The sequence below is a fragment of the Coregonus clupeaformis genome, chromosome 7, assembly GCF_020615455.1.
Source record: "Coregonus clupeaformis isolate EN_2021a chromosome 7, ASM2061545v1, whole genome shotgun sequence".
Lineage (NCBI taxonomy): Eukaryota > Metazoa > Chordata > Actinopteri > Salmoniformes > Salmonidae > Coregonus > Coregonus clupeaformis.
The window spans coordinates 24,587,935-24,605,864 of NC_059198.1; the positions used below are offsets into that span (position 1 = coordinate 24,587,935).

The following is a 17,930-nucleotide window of genomic DNA, read 5'->3' on the forward strand; positions in this document are numbered from 1 at the left end:
TGTAGGATTTTTAATGAATTTATTTGCAAATTATGGTGGAAAATAAGTATTTGGTCAATAACAAAAGTTTCTCAATACTTTGTTATATACCCTTTGTTGGCAATGACACAGGTCAAACGTTTTCTGTAAGTCTTCACAAGGTTTTCACACACTGTTGCTGGTATTTTGGCCCATTCCTCCATGCAGATCTCCTCTAGAGCAGTGATGTTTTGGGGCTGTCGCTGGGCAACACGGACTTTCAACTCCCTCCAAAGATTTTCTATGGGGTTGAGATCTGGTGACTGGCTAGGCCACTCCAGGACCTTGAAATGCTTCTTACGAAGCCACTCCTTCGTTGCCCGGGCGGTGTGTTTGGGATCATTGTCATGCTGAAAGACCCAGCCACGTTTCATCTTCAATGCCCTTGCTGATGGAAGGAGGTTTTCACTCAAAATCTCACGATACATGGCCCCATTCATTCTTTCCTTTACACGGATCAGTCGTCCTGGTCCCTTTGCAGAAAAAACAGCCCCAAAGCATGATGTTTCCACCCCCATGCTTCACAGTAGGTATGGTGTTCTTTGGATGCAACTTAGCATTCTTTGTCCTCCAAACACGACGAGTTGAGTTTTTACCAAAAAGTTCTATTTTGGTTTCATCTGACCATATGACATTCTCCCAATCCTCTTCTGGATCATCCAAATGCACTCTAGCAAACTTCAGACGGGCCTGGACATGTACTGGCTTAAGCAGGGGGACACGTCTGGCACTGCAGGATTTGAGTCCCTGGCAGCGTAGTGTGTTACTGATGGTAGGCTTTGTTACTTTGGTCCCAGCTCTCTGCAGGTCATTCACTAGGTCCCCCCGTGTGGTTCTGGGATTTTTGCTCACCGTTCTTGTGATAATTTTGACCCCACGGGGTGAGATCTTGCGTGGAGCCCCAGATCGTGGGAGATTATCAGTGGTCTTGTATGTCTTCCATTTCCTAATAATTGCTCCCACAGTTGATTTCTTCAAACCAAGCTGCTTACCTATTGCAGATTCAGTCTTCCCAGCCTGGTGCAGGTCTACAATTTTGTTTCTGGTGTCCTTTGACAGCTCTTTGGTCTTGGCCATAGTGGAGTTTGGAGTGTGACTGTTTGAGGTTGTGGACAGGTGTCTTTTATACTGATAACAAGTTCAAACAGGTGCCATTAATACAGGTAACGAGTGGAGGACAGAGGAGCCTCTTAAAGAAGAAGTTACAGGTCTGTGAGAGCCAGAAATCTTGCTTGTTTGTAGGTGACCAAATATTTATTTTCCACCATAATTTGCAAATAAATTCATAAAAAATCCTACAATGTGATTTTCTGGAGAAAAAAATTCTCAATTTGTCTGTCACAGTTGACGTGTACCTATGATGAAAATGACAGGCCTCTCTCATCTTTTTAAGTGGGAGAACTTGCACAATTGGTGGCTGACTAAATACTTTTTTTCCCCACTGTATAAGTGAAATAATCTGTCTGTAAACAATTGTTGGAAAAATTACTTGTGTCATGCACAAAGTAGATGTCCTAACCGACTTGCCAAAACTATAGTTTGTTAACAAGAAATGTGTTGAGTGGTTGAAAAACAAGTTTTAATGACTCCAACCTAAGTGTATGTAAACTTCCGACTTCAACTGTATGATTGGTGTTGTATTGCAATAATTCCATAGCAAACACTGGGAAAAGGGTATTTGGCAGGGTCATCTGCACAGTGATTTGACCTGGCAGGGGCTCAGCTGTAATTTAACCCATGCAGTGTCCTTTCAGTTCCATTCTCAGTAAAGCAGATTCAATCCGGACTGTGGAAGATCAGTGTTATAGCGCGCTTGACATTTAAATGCTGAAAAATGATTTTTGCCAGTGCTACAGACGGCTATGTCGGTCAGCTAATACAGGACTAGTAAAGGCCCAGTGCACTACTTTTATACTGCAGCACCATCAGCACCCATACTTCCCTCGGCTTTTGGCACGCATGAACGAAAGCAGGTGGCACGTGCATTCACACACACACACACACGTGTACATGAAGCATACACAATGTGAGAAGTCCTCGTTCTGTTGCAATATGTAGATATATTGAACCAACAGAACAAAACGCCCTCAAAGTTCAGGAGATAATCTCTGGAGGTTTTCCAGTGGCTCTAGCAGTTTAAATCCATCAGGAAATGAGGGAAATGGGGTAGGCATATAAAGGCTTGTCTCATAAAGGGAATACAACCTCTAATCTTTTCAGATTCTGCTTCTTTGCATGTCTACTGCTGCTTTGAAATAGGGAATTATGAAACAAAATAAATCCCTATACATGCCCAAGCCTGCTCTCTACATAAGGAAATAGAAGTCTGTAACTGAACATGAACCAACATAGCTCCTATTTTGGTAGAAATGATTAGTTTTAACAGGGAGCCAAATAATAATATATTTATTTGATAGGGACAGCCTACATTGACACATCGAGGCCATGAACTATGTGCTTATTTCCAGTTAGGATTTGGCTCATGAGGATGAGTTTCAAAATCTGCTTACAATTAGTTAATCCTGTCTATGGTGGGAAAGCATTGAAGGTCAAAGGGCAGGGCTGTGCCCTGAATTATGCCCAGTGGATGGAGAAGTATATTCCCTCTAAAATAATCTAGTGGAGGTGAACAACTACATGTTTCAAAGATGATAGTAGGCTTATATTGAATATGAAGAGCTCTTCAGTATTTCCTAAACAACATGGATTAACCAAATAGGCCCACTACATGCGATCGTGTGTCGATTAACTATCTCCTGGAAAGGTTCTAATTCGCATGAGAATCTTCACGCCATGCCTCCTTAGTAAATTTAAGAAGACAACATTTCTTGGTAATGTAAATCCATCAACTATAGAATTAAGGGCACACTATCAACTACATCTAGCTGATACGAGTTGGCTGTTTAAGTGGAGGCGGGTTAAAGTTTATCCCTTTAGTGTTGAACAGTGGGCGGTCTAGGAATACTACGGTTTACTATTTGAGAGCGTGAAAATTGGTTGGGTTCACTTAAGCACCAAGGACAGAGACAGAGGGATGACAAAGAAGCGCGTCGAAAGAAAACTCCAGGGGGATTGACTTCTGAACATGGAAATTAATTTCAGATAGACATCAAAAAGTTATATTTTCTCAAATTTATTTTTTAAATTTTTTTAATCAAAGCAAAGCCAGTTTGTTTAATCAAAACAGCAGTCGTCCAAAATCGTCCAAAATCAAGGTATGCGGCTAACGCTTGTACTGTCAACATTTTGAAATTGTTTGGAAGTAATATCTCCATAAAAGAAAATTATATTTGGTGGAGTTGTGTTCACCTCCAACTCCACTGAGACATTAACATATATACATGTTTCATGCTTTTCAATCTCCTTTAGGATCATTCGAACTGAGACATCAATGAATTGGAGACTTGAGCGTTGCACGGATACAAGAATCACCACCAATCAAGTCCTGGTCATGGTGTTGGGGGAGGGGGAAACATTGCCTCATCTCCGGACATCTGCGAGTTTATCATCATTATAGCTATATCGCTTAGGCTACTTTTCCATAATGAATGGCCTCAATTTCACCAGTTTTAATTTCAGTGATGAGGCACATGCTTCCCCACTAGTCTCCAAATTCGACGTACTAGTCGGGACGGAAGAGCCGCTGTACAAGGAGTATAAACCGGCGGTCCGGGACCTCATTCCGTTGCCAAAGGCAGTGGTGTACCTGCTGATTGCAGCACTGGTAGTGGTAGGAGTCGCCTATGCTATTGTTGGACATCTGATCAAGGACCTGGCCCTTGATATAACAGGTAGGAACTTAAAATGTTTTAAAATCAGGTGGAAATTTAACTAATCTATGTAGTTGTTAGGCTGTTCCATCGCAATGTATAAGTGTACCAGATAACTTGTGACAAATAGGCTTAGGCCTAGGTTTTCTTTGCAAAATGGCAACATGACTAGCTAACACATTAGAGATGATCAGGGGCACCAGTCATGAAGCAAAAGTGCTTATCTCTCCTGTGTCCCCTCTGTTTAACCCCTTTCATCAGAATGTCTTCTTGGCCCTACTGAGGAGGACCTAGAGAAGAACAGAAACCCGCAGTGCTTCATTCCCAGACACCCTCCCATAGTCCTGACCCACAATGCCTTCCACGTGTGGGACACAGATGATGTGGGCTTCCCCATGCCCCTGGATGAGAGCCCACCGGGCAGCCCTTTGCTGTTTCCTTTAATCCCCTACATCCCCTTCTTCCCCACCCATGGCACTGGCAACAACAACAGCCCTGCTGCCCTGGCCATAGACAGCAACCCCGGGCCTGGGCACTCTAACTCCCTCCCCAGGGAGATCTGAAAGGAGCCAGCACCACCTCCTTCCAGCCCTGTGGTCACTGGTTGGTTCTGATTACACCAAGCACGTCACAGGACTCAACAGACCTACTTAAGATTATTAACAAGACAACTAAATGGGTTGTTATGTTAACACCCCACAGCAACCAAAGCTTGACAAAGGAGAGTTTGAAGATTACTTTCATGCTGGTGCTATACAGTATCATCCTGTATTGACACTGAGATTTGTCTACTGCAGGGTTTCTAAATTAAACTATGGGTTGGGACCCTGAGTGGGCCCTGGGTATGTGAAAGGTGGGTTGCAAGTTATGAGAATACATCTACAATCACACACTATTTATTCTTATTTTGGGTCGTTGGAGGACGATTTGGGTCATGGGAGGACGGTCAATTTCTCATTTTGGGCTCGAGCTGAAAAAGTTTAAGAACCCATGGTTTACTGAATGGACCATGTGCAGGAGAGGGGTTAATCAGTGGCTATTGCCATGAGAAGATGATTTAAAGACGTGCAACACATTCAAAATGATCCAGACTGATCCCATAGAAAAGGATTTGCCATGTCTCATCCCAAACCTATCACAGTCACCTGCCTGCACCAGCCCCCTTTCTTATATAACATTTAAATACGGCTTCAGTATCCATCAAAACATGAAGAGATTTGGGGGCCTCTAAAAACTACTATTCCTCTGTAATAAAAATCTTGAGCTGCTTCATTTCAAGATCAAAGGGGAATAATGAGACCTATAGGGTGAAGGCTAAACAAGGGAACTGCTTATTACTAAATCTGAACTAAACTACTTTAAATAAAGCTTTCAGCAAGTCTCATGACTTGGTAGATCATGTTTTGAGAACTCCTAAATGTATTAATCATTGACTTGACAAAATGATTGATTTTCTGATCAATGCAAAGCATTGCATGCATGGTGATATATGTGGAACTGTGCAAAATGACTCCCAGAATGAGAGTATGAGGGTGAACAAGATTAAGGACCAGCTAATGGGTTTGTCCACTGGTTGTGCCAACTGAGAAACTTGACTTTCCGGTCTGTATCTACATAATATGAAAAGGGACTACAATTTTACAGTACCACATCAAAGCTGAGATGTTCATTGAAGTAGTAAATATTTGTACTGAGTTCAAACTAATGGCTATTACATCTGTTATTATTGATTTGGGTATGTAGTGTAACTTCTGCAAGTTAGAAAGTGCAAACATGATATGATGCAGGTGAACACACAGGATCAGATTGCGCAGGATTAAAAAATATATAAGTTGAAATATGCATATAAAACTGGATTCAAATACCTATGAAGCATTTTTTATATCCCAGTGCTTGTGAAGATAGTTAGGACTCTTTTGTGACAGTTAGGACCAGGTAGGAAAAAATTGCATCCAAAAGTATGTTCCAACTAGAATTAGAGGTTCTACAGAGAAACTTGGTTGATCTGTTCTGTATATAGATTGTTTTGTTCTGGGGAACCCTTAGCTGGACTCCCAGACTCTGGTTTAAAATGTTATTTCCAGACGTTGAAAGATTAGCCGAACAGAAAGACTTAAGGAGTTCTTGCAATTGATTAAGGAAACAACACCTAATCCTGTCTGTCCATTATTGCAGCCGACAAGATTTCCCAGTCTTGGCAGAGCACACAACAACATTCTCTTTATCATAAACTTTCAACAGCATCTATTCTGGGCACTCAAGTCAGCTTCAATAGCATGCAAGGTTTTTTAAAGACTCCCGAATTCAGAAATTCAGTTCCATGTAAGTGTCTAAAGACAGCACAGGATGCTCAGGAAGATTTGCATGTACCACGACATTGCTGTGCCAGGTTCATTGGAGGAAGCACAAGTTTTCAAGAAAAAGAATTCCAGTGAAGGGATTACACATGGCTGAAGTACAACTTCAATAATGCTCCTCAGCAGGATACTGATTTGCATTACAACGTACAGTCTGTGATTCAGACTACGGAACACTTACATTATACATAACAGTAAAGTATAGAACATCTCATCTTCACATTTATTCAGAATCTTGCAGGGATTAGGAATGAACTAGGCTACCAGCAAAAAAGATATCCAACGTACCGTTGCCTAAAACAAACTAACAGGAATAGACTTGAATCTTTATTTAGTATCATTGCAAACCATTCAGTACCATAGCAAATTATTTTAGGTTACACTTACAACCAAAGTGCTCTAATGTGTTAACCTAATTATCTCCTGTACACACAGTACACACACAAAGCTAAGAGACTACCCTGTGTACGATGACATGAGATTTAGAGGCAATGAAGGTGATTCGTAATCCCACATTCACTGGAATGACACAAATAACTCCTAAATCCTCTGGGTTAAATCTTGTCACACATCATTCAACACGCCAAACCACGTTACGTACCAGCCACAACAAGGAGAACAAGAATGTTATTCTGACAGGTTAAAACCGGACCTAGCACAGCCAGAGCAGAATAACAAACACTCAGCATTACCAGTGGTGATTACATTAGATTGACAACATAAATCGTGGTACTTTCAAACATCTTTATTTGACCATTTCTAATTTGTCTCATGAACTGAGTGGACACAGCACAGAGTTGGTTGGTTTTGTATGGAAGGCTAAAGGGCTTCAAGTTAGCATCTTTATTGTACAAGCATTTCATTCCATGGGAGCGCAAAAGGTAGCCTCTGTGCAGTTTTCTAACATTTAAATTAAAAAACAGACTCACTGGTGAAGTTTCTTATGCTCTGATGTAGTGCACACATCAGCAGAGGAAACAGTACTAGCACTACCCCTCAGCACATGCATAGCTGCTGGTTAGGACTAAAGAGGAGTTATGTTTCATAAAATAGGTTTAAAGTATAACCTGTGTATCACGTGGCTAAACAATGGCAATAATCCAGCTAGCATCCCAGACAAGCTATAAGGAGAAAAGTAAGTCCTCTTTCCCTCCCTCTCTTTTTTCTCTCCCTCTCAAACAGACAGATCTGTCTCTCTGGCAGTCTCTGGCCAGGGTACATTAAGGGTTCATGGGATTGTTCAGTGTTCATATGGTTACTAGGGAGCAAAGGGGTCCTGATGACACAGGCCTTGGATGGGATGTGTATGGTAATGTGAGCCTGTCCAAGAGGAAGCCTGAACAGAATCTAAGAGTCCAGTCGACACACAGGGCTGTCGTAGACCATCTGTAGGTTGACCTTGTGTCCCACCAGCTCACGGATGTTGTTGATACCATACTTGATCATGGTGGGCCTGGAGGAGACAGAGGAGGGCAGAGGAAAGAGTGTCAGGAAGATGACATAGTACATTATAAAGAGAGGTAGAAGAGAGCAGAGAGAAAGCGGGGACAAACAGGGATAGAGACAAAATAGAGAGAAAAGGTCTGTATGGACAGAGCGGATGGAGGAGGGGGTTACACAGAGTAGATGATATGGTCCCTCCCTGCTCACTGACTATAACCATTAGCAGTGATTGTTCTCATAGATACAACTCCTCAGTGTCACCAGCGATCAAGCACCCGCAGTAGAGCACAAATATATCTAAATGGTCAGTTCTGACCTGCATCTGAAGAAACCATTATTCTAGGCTCATTAGGCAATATGGTGTTTTATGCTCATTGCTCAGATATAACAATCCAGAAGTAAACATGTCAACATGTGGGCCAACAGACTGGTGGCGTGTGCTAGAAGCATGGCTGCACATCTGGGGACATGATGTCAGATACTGACCAGACACCGCACTACTGTCCACCTTTAACCCCTTTATGGGAAATCACACTGGGATTACAGGCATAACATTGTGTATTTTCACATTATGGACACTTTTTCCTACTGAAATCCCATGTCCCATTCTAGTATACTAACAGTTTCTCATGCTCTCTCGTCTCTCTGCAGCAGACATACACGGAGTACAACAAAAATTAAGAACACCTTCCTAATATTGAGTTGCACCCCCCCTTTTGCCATCAGAACAGCCTCAATTCTTCGGGTCATGGACTGTACAAGGTGTCAAAAGCGTTCCACAGGGATGCTGGCCCATGTTGACTTTAAATGCTTTCCACAGTTGTGTCAAGTTGGCTGGATGTCCTTTCGGTGGTGGACCATTCTTGATACACACGGGAAACTGTTGACCGTGAAAAACCCAGCAGCATTGCAGTTCTTGATACAAACCGGTGCGCCTGGCATACCCCATTCAAAGGCACTTAAATATTTTGTCTTGCCCATTCACCCTCTGAATGGCACACATACACAATCCATGTCTCAATTGTCTCAAGGCTTAAAAATCCTTCTTTAACCTGTCTCCTCCCCTTCATTTACACTGATTGAAGTTGATTTAACAAGTGACATCAATAAGGGATCGTAGCTTTCACCTGGATCCACATGGTCAGTCTATGTCATGGAAAGAGCAGGTGTTCCTAATGTTTTGTACACAGTGTATGTTTGGAACATAAAATCGCAGTATCGAATTGCAATAGATATAGAATTGTGAAAATGGTGAGAATCGCAATACATATCATATCGGCACCTAAGTATCGTGATAATATTGTATCGTGAGGTCCCTGGCACTTCCCAGCGCTAGAGACAGGGGTCAGAGAGAGTGGAAGTGGGGTAGGCCAGGCCAGGCAGAAGGGGTTGTGTAATGCCACTCTTGTATTAGACAAATGTCGGTCAGTCAATTCCATTACATCACCAGGAGCAGTGTGTTTCTTTGTCATTGACTCACCTCTCCAGAGACAGCCCCCAGGCAATGACCGTCACCCCCTCAGGGAGCCCCATAGGCAGCAGCATCTCTGGCCTGAACACCCCAGAGTTCCCCAGCTCCACCCACTTCTTCAGCCCTGGAGAGAGCAGGAATGGACAAATTAAGATGGATTCAGTGTGGATAGGACTGCATCATCTATGGGCTTTTGGGTTTGAGAGTGAGACAAAAGCCCAAGGCTTATACACACATCACTCAAATGTGACAAATGCCAGGGTTTGAGGATATTCACAAGAACTGTACCTTCATGATAGCTGAACACTTCCATGCTCGGCTCGGTGTATGGATTGTAGGCAGGTTTGAAGCGTAATTTGGTGATTCCTGGAGAAAATTGAAAAAATATTTACTTTCTCAGAAATACTATAACTGACAGACAGAGAAATAAGCTCATGTTGGACTACAGGCATTCAGATGCATTAGAGGCCACTTCAGTACAGACAACTGAACCCACTGTAAAATAAATACATAATAATAATAATCAAATAAGAAATGAGGTACTGGTAGGAGGGTGTGGGTCAATTCCAATTTAATTTGAAATTCCAATTCAATTCTTGAATTCACTCATTCATGAGAATGTACGTTGAATTACATTCGAATGTAAAACAAATCTTCAAGTTATGGAATTGGATTGAAATTGTAAAAACATTTCATCTTTAGAATTGAATTGGAATTAAATATTTCCCAGTTAATGGAATTAATGCATATAATATGAAACACTTACTGTAGGATTTGTTTTGAATCACTTCCATCTGTATTCCGATATTTCCACTATAGCTAGGCTGTCTGAACAGGGACATGATCATCCTGAAAGCCTGAAGGAATTGAATTTCGAACTGGAATTTGTGGAATTGTTGGGGATAATATTGCATTTGGAATTGAAATTCTTGGAATTAAGAGGAATTGAATTTTCTCTTAATTCAAAGACTGACATGGAATTTGAATTGAATTACATTTCCTGGGAGATAATTGCATTAGAATTGAATTTGTGGAATTGCCCCAACCCTGACTGGTAGAGCCCTCACCTAGTTTATTGAAGAACTGATGAAGGATGCCCATGAGGTCACCCAGGGTAAGGCCATAATCGGCCACCACTCCCTCAATCTGGTGAAACTCTGCCAAGTGGGTAGCGTCCAGAGTTTCATTACGGAACACTCTGTCGATGGAGAAGTACTTGACAGGGGTGAACTTTTCATGGTAGAGAGAAATGTACATTTGAAATAGTTACAGAGGAAAGTTGCTCAATTGCTGCACAGTTAGAATGTAACATCACCCTCATGCAATTGCTTTCTAATTCATGAAAAAAATGTATATAGTGGGTTACCTGCTGAGCGAGTTTGTACAGCATGCGAGCGCTGACTGCTGTGGTGTGAGTACGGAGGATGTTCTTCTGAGCCTCCTCAATCTTCCAGTCATACTTGTACCTGTCAAACACAGACAGCGTTAAAAATAGAACAGGTTGTGGTCATGGTGAGTGTGCGTGTAAATGCATGCGTATGCATGTGTGTGGAAGATTAGCTCTCACCCCTGTGATCCAAAGCCTCCCTCTGAATGGACCTTCCTCACTCTCTCCAGGTAGTCCTGGGGAAACTCATGGGCCTGAGCTGGGTCTGAGAAATATAATAGTTAATTGGAAATAATACTGATGGTATATGATGAAAACAGGTGAGTTATATCTAATGTAAATCTAGAGTCTGTTTTAGCTAGGGAAATCACATTTCCCTTTCAGCATATCATCAATAATGCACCATTGTATCTTATCTGGGCATCAAGTCCAGACACACAGAGAAACCCAGTCGCTCACCAGACAGGAAGAAGGTGTCGTGTTGGTCTCTGGCCGGGTGCTGCTGGGGCTGGAACAGGGAGTCAAAGTTCCAGAAGGAGCTCTCAATGAAGTTGTTGGTGGGCATCTCAGTGAAGCTGAAGAAGACAGGAAGAGTGAGTACACACAGGTCTTAGATATAGGGTACTGTGTGTATATACTGATGGTGTCCTGCAAGGGCAGAATAGAGGATAGGACACTCACCCCATCTCCAGGAAGATCTGTCTGAACTGCGTGCGGACCTTCATGAGTGGATGCAGGTGGCCACAGTCTGGGGCCACACCCATGGCCTCAAAGTTATAAGGCTTGAACTTCTTCTCCTTCCAGCTCCCACTGTCACCGACCAGAGAAAGGTCAATTTGGAGGAGAACATATAATATGTTCTAGAGAACATCAAATGAATGAGTGTATATGCCAAACACAAGCAAAGTCTGTGTGCAGATAAAACGTGGAGGCAAATAAACAAAAACACATTTAATTTTTGGGACACCTGAATTCAGTTCTGTGACAAATCCCCTCATGTGATATTGCAGACCAGGAGATGGTGCATTTTCATTAAGCTGTTTTGGGGTATGAGAACTAACAAACTGTTTCAGACAATCACATGAAAACCAGACTTGGTCAAGAGATCAGCTGCATTTTGAGAGAGACTGTAGTTTCCAGGTAAAACTAATTGGATCATGTGCGGTACCTGATGAAAACACTGCCAATTTCACTAGAACAGGCAGTGATATGAATAGAAATGACACAGACATCACTGTGAGAGATTTAACCACTTTAGGCTAACATACATTTGCCTTAGGACAGGGTCCTTAGCAGCAGCGTCCAGGTTAGAGATACAGAATGAGGAATCCCCAGTCCATCTAAGCAATCATAGAGCGACCATGACAAACTTAACAGGAAAGGCAAAGCAGAGCAGGACTCACCTAGCGATCATCTCTGGGGTGAGCTCTGTCTCCTGCTTGGTGATGGTGGTGCTGAAACAGCTGCCCTTAGTGATCCAGTACGACTTGACCGTCCTAAAATTCACAGAAATAAATACTAAATACAATAATTCTCATTCAAACTTCATAAATGTGGTCATTTGAATGTGTTATATCAGATGAGTCACAAAAGGCCACAAGAGGTCTTATCTTGGGGAACATTGGGGATTGGGACACTATTAAGCAAATAGGAAGTAGACAATCAACAATCTGTTGCTCAGGGTGTCTAAACTCTGGACGCGGGGAACATCGCAGGGTTGAGTTCTCATACTGCTGTCCATTTGTGATATTAAAACCGAACAAAGCTTGGGACTGGAAGCAGGCCATTTAGGGCACAGATATACAGAGAGCAAACGAGAGAGAGAGCGAGACCGAGAGAGATCTACCTCGGGGAACAATGGCCTGAGCTAGTGACGGAGCCAACATTAATATCACCAGGTACAGTATAAACCTCACCACTGGGATCATGCCTGACTGGACCCAGAAAAGTGCTTGTGGTCTTTTAGCTGGTGCATTCATTTAGTGGACATTTTCGTGTAGTCTGTTTGGGTGAACTCAATATTGTATATAAACACAGGGTTAGGGTATATATACAGTTGAAGTTGGATGTTTACATACACTTAGGTTGGAGTCATTAAAACTTGTTTTTCAACCACTCCACAAATTCTTGTTAACAAACTATAGTTTTGGCAAGTCAGTTAGGACATCTACTTTGTGCATGACACAAGTAATTTTTACAACAATTGTTTACAGACAAATTATTTCACTTATAATTCACTGTATCACAATTCCAGTGGGTCAGAAGTTTACATACACTAAGTTGACTGTGCCTTTAAACAGCTTGGAAAATTCCAGAAAATGATGTCATGGCTTTAGAAGCTTCTGATAGGCTAATTGACATAATTTGAGTCAATTGGAGGTGTACCTGTGGATGTATTTCAAGGCCTACCTTCAAACTCAGTGCCTCTTTGCTTGACATCATGGGAAAATGAAATCAGCCAAGACCTCGGAAAAATAATTGTAGACCTCCACAAGTCTGGTTCATCCTTGGGAGCAATTTCCAAACGCCTGAAGGTACCACGTTCATCTGTACAAACAATAGTACGCAAGTATAAACACCATGGGACGACGCAGCCGTCATACCACTCAGGAAGGAGACGCGTTCTGTCTCCTAGAGATGAACGTACTTTGGTGTGAAAAGTGCAAATCAATCCCAGAACAACAGCAAAGGACCTTGTGAAGATGCTGGAGGAAAGAGGTACAAAAGTATCTATATCCACAGTAAAACGAGTTCTATATTGACATAAACTGAAAGGCCGCTCAGCAAGGAAGAAGACACTGCTCCAAAACCGCCATAAAAAAGCCAGACTACGGTTTGCAACTGTACATGGGGACAAAGATAGCACTTTTTGGTCTGATGAAACAAAAATAGAACTGTTTGGCCATAATGACCATCGTGATGTTTGGAGGAAAAATGGGGCAGCTTGCAAGCCGAAGAACACCATCCCAACCGTGAAGCACGGGGGTGGCAGCATCATGCTGTGGGGGTGCTTTGCTGCAGGAGGGACTGGTGCACTTCACAAAATAGATGGCATCATGAGGAAGGAAAATTATGTGGATATATTGAAGCAACATCTCAAGACATCAGTCAGGAAGTTAAAGCTTGGTCGCAAATGGGTCTTCCAAATGGACAATGACCCCACGCATACTTCCAAAGTTGTGGCAAAATGGCTTAAGGACAACAAAGTCAAGGTATTGGAGTGGCCATCACAAAGCCCTGACCTCAATCCTATAGAAAATGTGTGGGCATAACTGAAAAAGTGTGCGCGAGCAAGGAGGCCTACAAACCTGACTCAGTTACACCAGCTCTGTCAGGAGGAATGGGCCAAAATTCACCCAACTTATTGTGGGAAGCTTGTGGAAGGCTACCCAAAACGTTTGACCCAAGTTAAAGGATTTAAAGGCAATGCTACCAAATACGAATTGAGTGTATGTAAGCTTCTGACCCACTGGGAATGTGATGAAAGAAATAAAAGCTGAAATAAATCATTCTCTCTAGTATTATTCTGACATTTCACATTCTTAAAATAAAGTGGTGATCCTAACTGACCTAAAACAGGGAATCTTTACTAGGATTAAATGTCAGGAATTGTGAAAAACTGAGTTTAAATGTATTTGTCTAAGGTGTATGTAAACTTCTGACTTCAACTGTATCATTGGGTGAACTAGACATCTCGACTCAGACAAGATGACAACATTGACTCACATCTGATCTGTGAATATTATGTAAGTAGGATGTAACTATGATGTAAGACAGAATTTATATTCTAATCCAAATCTTATATATTTTATATAATTTCTCAGCTGTTATTCAACTAAAGACTTAGGGGTCAACAAGTCAGAGAACATCATCAGCATGATTAATAAGCTCAAATAGGAGTGTGTATGAAGTTCCAGCTGGACTATGCTGAGGCTAGTTGTGACTGGGGCATCCTGAACATGCCTGGATGCCAGATGAGTGAACACAGTGTTGTACTGCTGAATGCCATCTATTGCCATCTACTGGTAGATATCAGTTAGGCCTATATTTAACATTTCACATACTTTTCACAGTAGTCAAATATTATCAACAGGTCTGATTCTTACACTTCAGAGAGCAGTTTGCGTTTCTTCAGCTCATTCTTCTCCTTCTCCTCCAATTGAGACGCCTGGCCTTTCTGTACCAGGAGCAACTTGTCCCTCACCAAGTCCTCTAAGCTCTCCACCTGGGTACACACACAAACACGCACGCACACACACACACACGCACACACACGCGCACACACACACGCGCGCGCACACACGCGCACACACACGCGCGCGCACACACACGCACACACACACGCGCACACACACACGAGATTGATGTTTGTGTGTGTCATACTTATTTTCTCCATTATAAAAGCAACACTCAATCACAAAGCACACCTAGTCAGATGTGAAGATAAACTCACAGTCTTGAAGATCCTGGGGCCGCCCTCGTGGCCTTTGTCCAGACGGATCCACTTGTTGGACATGGCCTTGCTGAAACCCACCTTCCCAAAGGCTAGTTTCTAAACAGACAGAGACAAAACAATCCGTAAACACTGCCTCCATGCTCCAAGTAGAGAGCATATACTGTATTGCTATGACCCAAAATCACAATGTAAAGCTCAACTTTCATTACATTATGTTTTTCATCCAAATAAACATCACAACAACATCATGGTATATATTTATCCAGGTACCCTGCAGGTCCTCTCACCATGAGCTGGCTCTGAGGCATCCCTTCCTCTGGGATGGAGCTGACGACTCGGGCCTCATGGCTGCCCTGCTCGGCTATCTCACAGCCTTCCCCAGTCAGCTCCCAGTGCTTCGAGGAGCACTGCTCAGCTGAGATAACCTGCACAGGGAAACAAACAACCATGATCAAAATCATAATGGAGCCTTGAAGCAGAGGACCACGCATTTCTCATCTTCTCAAGGTCTGACTGGTGTACACATCATGAATTAGCTATCACTGCATATTATACGTTTACCATGGAAAATGTTTTACATCCAGTGACAATAACAGCTCCCAATTTATTAGCTCAGTCGAATTTCTCAATGTTGACATTCAATTACCATCCTATACAAGTAGTAGCCAGCTAGGCGTATCAGACGTTGGTAGATAGCTTTTATTGAATCATCATTAAGGCAAATGTCTACAAGTTTTTGGTCAAGTCTGCTGACTAGCAGTGCAGTGGAACAGTCACCACTGCATTGGATTGTAGTCACCATTGCATTGTTGGATTGGATTGGATTGCCGTGTCTCTTGACAGGGACGCAAGTCTGTAATAGCATTGTGACTGTATTCAATAAGGGTAGCTAAATGTTGTATATATATATATATATATATATATATATATATATATATATATATATATATATATATATACACACACATCATGATCTACAATTATTTATTCTTCACAATAGAAGGTTGCTAACTAGCTGGCTAACATGATCCCGTTTACGTCCCTATTGCATCACTTTCCTATCCAATCGCCCATCATCATCGAATGAACATGAAAGGGCTATATGGACACGCTTGACTCCCAAACCGATATTTCATTTCAGAATTAAAATGAGGTTGGGGTTAAGGGTTTGGTTAAGGTAAGGGTCAGTTTTAAGTTTTTGTTAGTCGGTTTAAGCGTCACCTGTCCTAGTCTGCCGAATGAACACAGTCAGTGGACGGTCTCTTAACTTCTGCTTCAACACCGGCAGGTAAACTCACATCACCAAGTGCCTGTAGGCTCTTCACAGCTCCGACGATGGCTTGGTGGTCCACCCCAAGACTGGTCGCAACATCCTGACTGTCGAGACCACCGTCCACCTTTTCCACCCGCCGAAGAAGTGTTTCTACAAGACCAGTGTCAGCCATGCTTGTCACAGCGAAGCCGAAGAGACCGGTAGTGAGCTCATTATTGCATATGTCGAAAGTACTGGAATACAAGAGCCAGTATTTTCAAATACCGTAAACCCCTCAGAACAAGCGAAAATTAATACCCGAATTGACATCTTGAAGAATTTAAAAAAATCCCCTACACACTTGATTTATCCCATGCATTGCATGCAATGTACTATCAGTGACTGAATTGCGACTGAGGATGAGAATGATTAGCACTTCACATGAATGGATATAGTTGAATGACTGATCTGATGTATCTTGGAAATATTGTGCTTGCTGTAGGTAGGTGAAGTTTAAATGGAAGTAGAATCATACAGAATTGTCCCACAAAAGGAGACTATAAACGTGTTTGCCTGGAATTGGAACGAATATTTAAATATAATACAATTTTACTTCATACAAAAACAAATTACTGCACATCTTCCTTGTTGAGAGATTCAAAAACGACAAATGGAAACAGACAGAAATCCAGATGGATAGCTGTACCAAAGATGGAAGTATACTGAAAAGAAATATAAAACACAACATGTAAAGTGTTGGTCCCATGTTTCATGAGCTGAAATAAAAGATCCCAGAAATGTTCCATACACAGAAATAGCTTATTTCTCTCAAATTTAGTGCACAAACTTGTTTACATCCCTGTTAGTGAGCATTTCTCCTTTGCCAAGATAATCCATCCACCTGACAGGTGTGGCATATCAAGAAGCTGATTAAACAGCATATCATTACACAGGTGCACCTTGTGCTGGGGACAATAAAATGACACTAAAATACGCAGTTGTGTCACACAACACAATGCCAAAGATGTCTCAAATTGAGGGAGCGTGCAATTGGCATGCTGAGTGCAGGAATGTCCACCAGAGCTGTTACCAGAGAATTGGATGTTAATTTCACTACCATAAGCCGCTTCCAACGTCGTTTTAGAGAATTTGGCAGTATGTCCAACCGGCAACACAACCGCAGCCCAACACCTCAACATCCGGCTTCTTCACCTGCGGGATCGTCTGAGACCAGCCACCCGGACAGCTGATGAAACTGTGGGTTTGCACGACCAAAGAATTTCTGCACAAACTGTCAGAAACCGTCTCAGGGAAGCTAATCTGTGTGCTCGTCGTCCTCAACAGGGTCTTGACCCGACTGCAGTTCGGCGTCGTAACCGACTAAAGTGGTCAAATGCTGACCTTCAATGGCCACTGGCATGCTGGAGAAGTGTGCTCTTCACGGATTAATCCCAGTTTCAACTGTACCGGGCAGATGGCAGACAGCGTGTATGGTGTCATGTGGGCGAGCAGTTTGCTGACGTCAACATTGTGAACAGAGTGCCCCATGGTGGCGTTGGGGTTATGGTATGGGCAGACATAAACTACGGAAATTGAACACAATTGCATTTTCGATGGCAATTTGAATGCAGAGATATCACAACTACAGTATCTCACAAAAGTGAGTACACCCCTCACATTTTTGTAAATATGAGTATATATTTTCATGTGACAACACTGAAGAAATGACACTTTGCTACAATGTAAAGTAGTGAGTGTACAGCTTGTATAACAGTG

General features: G+C 42.3%; 1 protein-coding gene across 2 annotated transcripts; it reads right to left on the reverse strand.

The window, feature by feature from the left end:
- Nucleotides 1–6,875: 6,875 nt before the first annotated feature.
- On the reverse strand, nucleotides 6,876–16,396 carry LOC121569430 (phenylalanine--tRNA ligase alpha subunit-like). Of its 2 annotated transcripts, none has more exons than XM_041880383.2 (13): nucleotides 16,201–16,396; nucleotides 15,190–15,327; nucleotides 14,900–14,998; nucleotides 14,553–14,671; nucleotides 11,850–11,942; nucleotides 11,128–11,256; nucleotides 10,906–11,021; nucleotides 10,627–10,711; nucleotides 10,426–10,525; nucleotides 10,127–10,289; nucleotides 9,348–9,425; nucleotides 9,069–9,183; nucleotides 6,876–7,598 (listed from the first exon to the last, which is right to left on the reverse strand). In XM_041880383.2, the coding sequence occupies exons 1-13, from the start codon at nucleotides 16,345–16,347 to the stop codon at nucleotides 7,493–7,495; spliced, it is 1,488 nt and encodes a 495-aa protein (XP_041736317.1). In that variant the 5' UTR covers nucleotides 16,348–16,396; the 3' UTR covers nucleotides 6,876–7,492. The 2 variants fall into 2 exon arrangements, with proteins under 2 accessions (XP_041736317.1, XP_041736316.1); XM_041880382.2 differs by having other exon boundaries at nucleotides 10,127–10,295.
- Between the last annotated feature and the right edge of the window lie 1,534 nt (nucleotides 16,397–17,930).